Raw genomic sequence first — 8,203 nt, 5'->3', positions numbered from 1 at the left:
AGCGCCAACGTTTATCTACTGTCGGCGGTTTTGTGCCCCCCGGGACCCCCTCATACCTTATAACGCGGGGATCCCGGTGCACAATGCATGCTGGGACCCGCGACGTCATCGAGACCTGATTGGTTCAGGTCCTGATGACGTCGCGTCACAGCAGCCAATGAGAGAGCTCGCTGGGAAAGCTGCTTGTTTCCCGGCGATCTCCCTCATTATAACGCGACTTCTCCTCTGAGCTCATGCTGACAGATGAGCAGAGGTGAAGCAGCGTTACAGTGTGACTAGATCGCTGCCTGGCACAGCTGATCGCTGCCTGGCACAGCTGTGCCAGGCAGCGATCTTGTCACACAGTAACGCTGCTTCTCCTCTGATCATCTGTCAGTGTGAGATCAGAGGAGAAGTAGCGTTACTATGTGCCGGGCAGCGATCTTGTCACATAGTAACGCTGCTTCTCCTCTGATCATCTGCCAGTGTGAGATCAGAGGAGAAGTGGCGTTACTATGAGTCAAAAATACAAAAAATAAAAAACACAAAAATAAAAAAAAAAGTAAAGAAAAAAAAAGTAAAGAAAAAAAAAAGCAGGTAGGCAGGCTAGGGCTAGGGCTAGGGCTAGGGTTAGGGTTAGGGTTAGAGTTAGGGGTGTGTTGGGGTTAGGGTTGGAATTCGAATTGGGGGTTTCCACTGTTTAGGTACATCAGGGGCTCTGTAAATGCAATATGACGCCCGCAGACCATTGCATCAAAGTCTGCATTCCAGAACGTCACTACTTCCCTTCCGAGCCCCACCGTGTGCCCAAACAGTGGTCCCCCCCCACACGTGGGGTACCAGCGTACTCAGGACAAATTGGACAACAACTCTTAGGGTCCAATTTCTCCTGTTACCCTTGTGAAAATAAAAATTGGGAGCTAAAAGATCATTTTTGTGGAAAAAAAATGATTTTTTTATTTTCACGGCTCTACATTATAAACTTTAGTGAAACACTTGGGGGTTCAAAGTGCACACCACACATCTAGACAAGTTCCTTGGGGGGTCTAATTTCCAAAAAGGGGTCACTTGTGGAGGATTTCCACTGTTTAGGTACATTAGGGGCTCTCCAAAGGCAACATGACACCCGCAGACCATTCCATCAAAGTCTGCATTCCAAAACGTCACTACTTCCCTTCCGAGCCCCGACGTGTGCCCATACAGTAGTTTTCTCCCACATATAGGGTATCAGCGTACTCAGGACAAATTGGACAACAACTTTTGGGGTCCAATTTCTCCTGGTACCCTTGGGAAAATAAAAAAATGGTGACTAAAAGATCATGTTTGTGGAAAAAATACGAATTTTTTATTTTCACGCCCGGGCATTATAAACTTCTGTGAAGCACTGGGGGGGTCAAAGTGCTCACCACACATCTAGATAAGTTCCTTAGGGGGTCTAGTTTCCAAAATGGTGTCATTTGTGGGGGGTTTCCACTGTTTTGGTACATCAGGAGTTTTCCAAACGCGACATGGTGTCCGATCTCAATTCCAGCCAAAAACGTCAAATGGCGCTGCTTCCCTTCCGAGCTCTGCCATGCGCCCAAATAGTGGTTTACCCCCACATGTGGGGTATCAGCGTACTCAGGACAAATTGCACAATAACTTTTATGGTCCTGTTACCCTTGGAAAAATAAGAATTGAGGGTGAAAAGATCATTTTTGTGGAAAAAATATGATTTTTTAATTGTACCGCTGTACGTTATAAACTTCTGTAAAGCCCTTGTGGGTTCAAAGTTCTCACCACATATCTAGATAAGTTCCTTGGGGGGTCTAGTTTCCAAAATGGGGTCACTTGTAGGGGGTTTCCACTGTTTAGGTACATCAGGGACTCTCCAAACGTGACATGGCGTCCAATCTGAATTCCAGCCAATTTTGCATTGAAAAAGTCAAACGGCGCTCCTTCCATTCTGAGCTCTGCCATGCACCGAAACAGTGGTTCCCCCCCACATATCAGGTATCTGCGTACTCAGGACAAATTGCACAATAACTTTTGCAGTCCAATTTCTCCTGTTACCCTTGGTAAAATAAAAATTGAACCTGAAGTATTTTTTTTATGAAAAAAAGTTAGATGTTCATTTTTTTTTAAATATTCAAAAAAATTCCTGTGACGCACCTAAAGGGTTAATAAACTTCTTGAATGTGGTTTTGAGCACTTTAAGGGGTGCAGTTTTTAGAATGGTGTCACTTTTGGGTATTTTCTATCATATAGACCCCTCAAAGTGGCTTCAAATGTGATGTGGTCCTAAAAATAAAATGGTGTTGTAAAAATGAGAAATCGCTGGTCAACTTTTAACCCTTATAACTTCCTAACAAAAAAAAAAAATTTTGGTTCCAAAATTGTGCTGATGTAAAGTAAACATGTGGGAAATGTTAATTATCAAGTTTTTTTGTGTGCCGTATCTCTGTGATTTAAGGGCATAAAAATTCAAAGTTGGAAAATTGCGAAATTTTCAAAATTTTCGCCAAATTTCCGTTTTTCCTCACAAATAAACGCAAGTTATTTGAATGAAATTTTACCACTAACATGAAGTACAATATGTCACGAGAAAACAATGTCAGAATCACCAGGCTCCATGGAAGCGTTCCAGAGTTATGACCTCAAAGGTACAGTGGTCAGAATTGTAAATATTGGCCCGGTCATGAACGTGCAAACCACCCTTGGGGGTGAAGGGGTTAAGGTGAGATAACACACCCCAGGAACCACACAAGACAGCAGTGCTGCCACAAAAAAATTGCCCTGAGGTGTAAGGCAGGAATACGCAGCCCAGACAGCACACAAGACAGTGGTGCTGCCTGCGTGACAGTTGTGCAGTACCATGCATACTATTTGCTGTTATTATGTGAGCACAGCACAAAATAACAGCCCTGATGTGCAAGTCAAGAATACGCAGCCCAGACACCACACAAGACAGCGGTGCTGGCTGCGTGTCAGTTGTGCAGTGCCGTGCGTGCCATTTGCTGTGAACACAGCACTGCAACTGCACAGAAAACCTGCCCTGCGGTGGTAAATGTGAACTAAAAAAAAGCTGGGAAAACTGTTACTACTCAGTCCCACCCTGACCTTATACTTTCAGCTCTGAAAAGAGCTTTTGGGTTTCACAGAGGATTTCTGGCTGATTTGAACCAAAAAAAACACAACTCTCACTACACTAGCTGTGTTCTGCATGCAATGTGCAGAAAATGGCGGCGGCAGGGCTTAGTGCCAGGCTATGATGACTCCTAGGACGCTGGGCGGCCGGCCAATCATAGGAATGCCAGCCACAACCAAGAAGGCTGCAGCAATACTGTGATTGGTAACTGCTGGGCAGGAGAACCGAATAGGGAGGAGAGTAGTGAAATACTCGCATTACTCAGAGTACCCACAAATATGCTTGCGCATCCCTAGTTCCCGCCTATCAGCGTCTGAACTGCATTGTCTCTGGTTATGTATGACAGCGTCCCTTATATAGTGCCATTCCATACATAGTGTCAGTTCTTGTTATGTATAGCACCCTTCCTTACATAGCGAATTCTCCTAAACCCTTCATCCAATTTTAATGTGGATACCCTCAAATGAAAGCTGATCTTCAACTGCATCTGAATTGTTTTGTTAAATTCATTGTGGTAATGTCTAGAACCAAAATTAGAAAAATGTGGTCTCTGTCCAAATATATATGGACCTAACTGTATGTAATAAGGAATGGTAATGTTTGAAGCCGCGGTTGAACTGCCCATTTCTTGGTATATTTTTTCACAGTGTTTTATGGGTAACCTAAAAATATAACATAGAAAAAAAAAAAAAAAAATGCAATTCTGATGTTAATCACAGAATCCCAATGTTCCTGTACTTATAGGGTTTTTATATACTTTCATCTGTACAAGAAAAAAGAAAACCACTAATCAGAGCAGATCACCATTGCTGGTTTTATAACTTTATTTACTTAAACTGTCCCAATCATATAAAAAAAAAAAAATTTAAAACAAATACACCTGCTGCAGAAGTTCTGCTTTTCCCATGTATAGGATGAATATTTTAGCACATTCCTAAAACATATATAATCATGTCTTTTTTGTGTTCCTGGAAAATAGCAATTATCATAAACTTAGTCTGTAATGTCTCAGCAGGTCTGTAATATACAGGGAGTGGAATTAGTATTAATAGCAATTCTAAAAAGTACCAAAAACACGAAGATTCCAATATTAATATAAGAAGTGATTTAATTTATTTAATAGATTAATAATCTATAATATTCAACTATAATCGTAAGATTCTAAAATAAACAATAGCTATATTTTCCACTTTGCCCTCCTACCGAATATCATAAATAACTATAAATATATATACATAAGAAGATTGCAGTCCGATTTTAAATCTGATTGCACTCTGACCAATGTTAGTGAATGGGTGACATCTCACTTGCGATTTTTCTCTCATCCAAAATCGGTCTGAGAAAACAAAAAAAAAAAAAAAAAAAAAAAAAAAAAACCACAACAAAAACACACACACCACACACACAACGCATAACACTCCACCCATTTTTACAGTCCAGAAGTCGGACTTTTTTTTTTTTTTTTTTTTTTTTTTTTTTTAATCGCCAATGGGTATGAGGCCTAAGTCTGAAAATGACTTGAAGTAATAAACCCCATCCCCAAGATCCGGAAATCCTTCCTGAGAACACTGCAGGGAATGTAAAGGAGTAAGGGGCAGTCTCATACACTGGAGTAATTGCCGTAGTAGACAGCAGTGCTGGCATCTGACAGCACTGAGAAGATCAGCCCATTTTCTGCAGCCTGCTCATGGCCGTGGTAATGCATCCCTACTTCGGGCTTGGCCATATAATTAAAATACTGCTCAAATTCAGTCCTGTCCACCTCGCTCCACACTTCATTCTGCAGCACTGGCTCTACTCTAGGGATCTGTGGAGACTCTGGTGGAGGGGAGGGTTGACCAACTTGCACAGAATGAGGTCTACCAGCGCTGGGCATGTACATCTGGCTGTAGTACAGCTGTGGTGGGGTCTGGCACCCCAGCATATTCTGCACAGGGCTCCCTTGCCGCATCTGTTCAGGCTGTGGAATATGCCTACCAAGCATAGTAGAGGCAGGATTCTCCTGGTGGGAGGCGTATGGACATGGCATCATAGGGCAATCTTCTTGGGCAGGAGTGAAGAAGGTATGCTCACACTTATCCAGAGGTGAGGTTTCTGGTGTGGGCAAGCTGTAGTCCTGATAGTGGGCACCAATGACTTGAGAGTCTCTGTAGTGATGACCACTCAGGGGTAGCTGGCTTGGGTGATAAGACTGCTCTGTGTACCCAAGGCTGAAGTTGTCCACACCCATCTGTCCATTAGCGCCCAGCATGGTGGGGTCAGCCTGCTCCGACATCTGCATGAAGCTGCTGTCTGCCCTCTTCATCCCCTTCACCTGCTTCCTCCTTGTGGGTCTGTACTTATAATTGGGATGATCCTGCATGTGTTGTACTCTCAACCTCTCCGCTTCCTTCATAAATGGTTGTTTCTCAACCAGTGCAAGAGATTTCCAGGACTTCCCTGTAAATGACAAAAGCAACAACATTATGATCTGATTATTGTCACAGAACATTAGATCTTGCTGCCTAAATCCCTTCACTAGAGCCTTCATTGATGGGATGACCAGTATAACCATAACAAGGCCAGAAATAATCCAACCCCAAAAATCACTACACAAAAGCTCAGTAGTTGATACCTTTTAATGGCTAACTGAAAAGATGGTAACACATTGCAAGCTTTCGAGACTACTCAGGTCTCTTCATCAGGCTAGACTAATACAAAATCTGAAGTCACATATTTATGCACAATACAGCCTAGAAAAAATGCAATAGATAAGACAAGTGACGTGAAGCAGAACTATCAATATGGGAGAGGGAGAAACAAATATAAACATTGGACCAATTCATAGATAAGGATTTATGTCTTTTTACATCAATTAAGGAATTTCCTTTTAAAACCTTGTGGGGGAATCACAACACAGAACTAGACCCCAATCAGAGGACCATAAAACATCCGGACTCCTTATCTATGAACTGGTCCAATGTTTATATTTATGTCTATCCCTCTCCCATATTGATAGTTCTGCTTCACGTCACTTGTCTTATCTATTGCATTTTTTCTGTGCTGTATTGTGCATAAATATGTGACTTCAGATTTTGTATTAGTCTAGCCTGATGAAGAGACCTGAGTAGTCTCGAAAGCTTGCAATGTATTACCATCTTTTCAGTTAGCCATTAAAAGGTATCAACTACTGAGGACTCTCAATCCTGAATATTTTTCTATCTAGTGGCTAACACGGTACAAAGATATACATCTTTCCTGTACACAAAAGCTATGTGCGAAGAGGCTTAGGTGGGCGCCATGGAAAATAATGCATATAGTAGGAGTGCACAGGAAAGGGAGTAAAATGTATATAAAGGGTAAAGACAGAAGAAATACCTACAAAAATGTTATTATACAAAGAACTGAACTACAAGGAAAAAAAAACTCATTCTGTCTTTTTTGCCAATAATAAAATGTTAATAAGTTTCCATTTTATGGTATGACAGAGCAAAAAACTGGTAATAAACCCTCCATGTAATGTCCAAAACCCTGTTCTATTAAGCAAGTGAATCCTTGTATGAAGTAAAATAGGATACTTGCATTTTTTTTTTTTTTTTTTTTTAAATAAAAAAAAAACAAACAAACCCCAAACTCCTCATGGGAACGTAGCCTAACAAAACAAATCTGAATACAGTAACCTATAGGCTAATAATAAATACATTTAGGAGTAGTGTACTTGTTAATTAAGACACAATATAATTAGAAGATTAGTGTACATTAAATGCTGGATACAAATCTCTCAAATTCTAATGATGTATATCCTATATAATAATCGTCTAATTCTGTCTGTAACAGAAATCCTGAGGCGCTGATTGGTCGCAGGATGAGACAGAGATTCTAGAATACCTGATGCGTTAGAATCGGGCCACCATCTAGTGTGTATAATATATATAATATTAATTGTGTGTGTTTAGGGCTCTCATTATTTAACTCAGCTGCAATGGACAGCATTACAGTGGACAGCACAAAATGTATTAATTTAATGACATTTCCCGCACAATCTGAGAGATTTCTAGAAAGAATAAATAGGAAATAATATGAAACTTTTGATATAGAATAGCTGGCATATATAGAGAGGTCTCTGTGCCCCTGTAATGGTGTGTCCCCCCTGCAGCCCCCGGTGTGTGTGTCCCCCCTGCAGCCCCCGGTGGGTGTGTGTGGCCCCCTGCAGTCCCCGGTGTGTGCGTGGCCCCCTGCAGTCCCCGGTGTGTGCGTGGCCCCCCTGCAGTCCGCGGTGTGTGCGTGGCCCCCCTGCAGTCCGCGGTGTGTGGCGACCCCTGCAGTCCGCGGTGTGTGGCGACCCCTGCAGCCCCCGGTGTGTGGCGACCCCTGCAGCCCCCGGTGTGTGTCCCCCCTGCAGCCCCCGGTGCCCTTACCTAGCATCTTGCTGAGCTCGGCGTTGTGCAGGTCCGGGTTCTGGTGCGCCAGCCTCTTGCGCTCATCCTTCGCCCACACCATGAATGCGTTCATGGGACGGCGGATCCGGGCTTCGCCTTTACTCCTGGAGCTGGAGGCTTCTTTCTCCTTGCTGTCCCCCATGGAAGCAGACAGGGTGCCAGGTGCCCACTGGCCCAGGGCTGGCATCATGACTGGCACCGAGCACTTTCCCTGGTCGTCACTGTCGTATCCACCATCAGGGCTGCTCATGTCTGGAGAGAAGGCGCTCAGCGTCCGCGGTGCCGTCCGGAGATCGTGTCTGCTGCTCCTGGTGACAGCACCGCGCGTCTATAACCACAGCGCCGGCCAATCACCGCCCAGAGGCGGGGCTACACGGCAGAAAGGTGTGATGGGCGGGGCCAGCCTTTCTAGGAGGTGATGAGCACGCTCCGCGCCGGCCCCGCCCCCACCTGTGCTCGGAGAACGGTGACTGCACTGATCCTAGAGCCACAGCGCTGCTGGTCTCATAGAGAGCGGACCCCAGTGCGGAGTCTCAGAGAGAAGACCCCCAGTGCGGCCCCGGCTCAGGCCCTCTGATCGCTCATCCATCCTGCAGCGCGGCCGGGAATCCTCACCCCAGAAATCCGCTGTATAGATGTAATATTATATAGTGGGGGGATCACAGAGCACGTGACAGTG

At 44.0% G+C, this 8,203-nt stretch overlaps 1 protein-coding gene across 1 annotated transcript; it reads right to left on the bottom strand.

Annotated features, from left to right (window-relative positions):
• Positions 1 to 4,567: 4,567 nt before the first annotated feature.
• Positions 4,568 to 7,885, bottom strand: LOC141097048 (transcription factor Sox-17-alpha-like). Its single transcript, XM_073584007.1, has 2 exons — positions 7,504 to 7,885; positions 4,568 to 5,545 (listed from the first exon to the last, which is right to left on the bottom strand). Exons 1-2 carry the CDS (start codon positions 7,772 to 7,774, stop codon positions 4,707 to 4,709), a joined length of 1,110 nt encoding a protein of 369 aa, XP_073440108.1. The 5' UTR covers positions 7,775 to 7,885; the 3' UTR covers positions 4,568 to 4,706.
• Between the last annotated feature and the right edge of the window lie 318 nt (positions 7,886 to 8,203).

This window comes from Dendrobates tinctorius, unplaced genomic scaffold (genome assembly GCF_039654945.1).
Source record: "Dendrobates tinctorius isolate UK_male_01 unplaced genomic scaffold, ASM3965494v1 ptg000082l, whole genome shotgun sequence".
Classification (NCBI taxonomy): Eukaryota; Metazoa; Chordata; class Amphibia; order Anura; family Dendrobatidae; genus Dendrobates; species Dendrobates tinctorius.
This window is presented reverse-complemented; position numbering and strand designations above follow the sequence as displayed.

Excerpts from the sequence above, each read along its gene's own strand:
- LOC141097048 (XM_073584007.1), bottom strand. The coding sequence starts at position 7,774 with ATGAGCAGCCCTGATGGTGGATACGACAGTGACGACCAGGGAAAGTGC. Across the intron at positions 5,546-7,503 it reads CGAGCTCAGCAAGATGCTAG|GGAAGTCCTGGAAATCTCTT; the intron begins GTAAGGGCACCG and ends TGTCATTTACAG.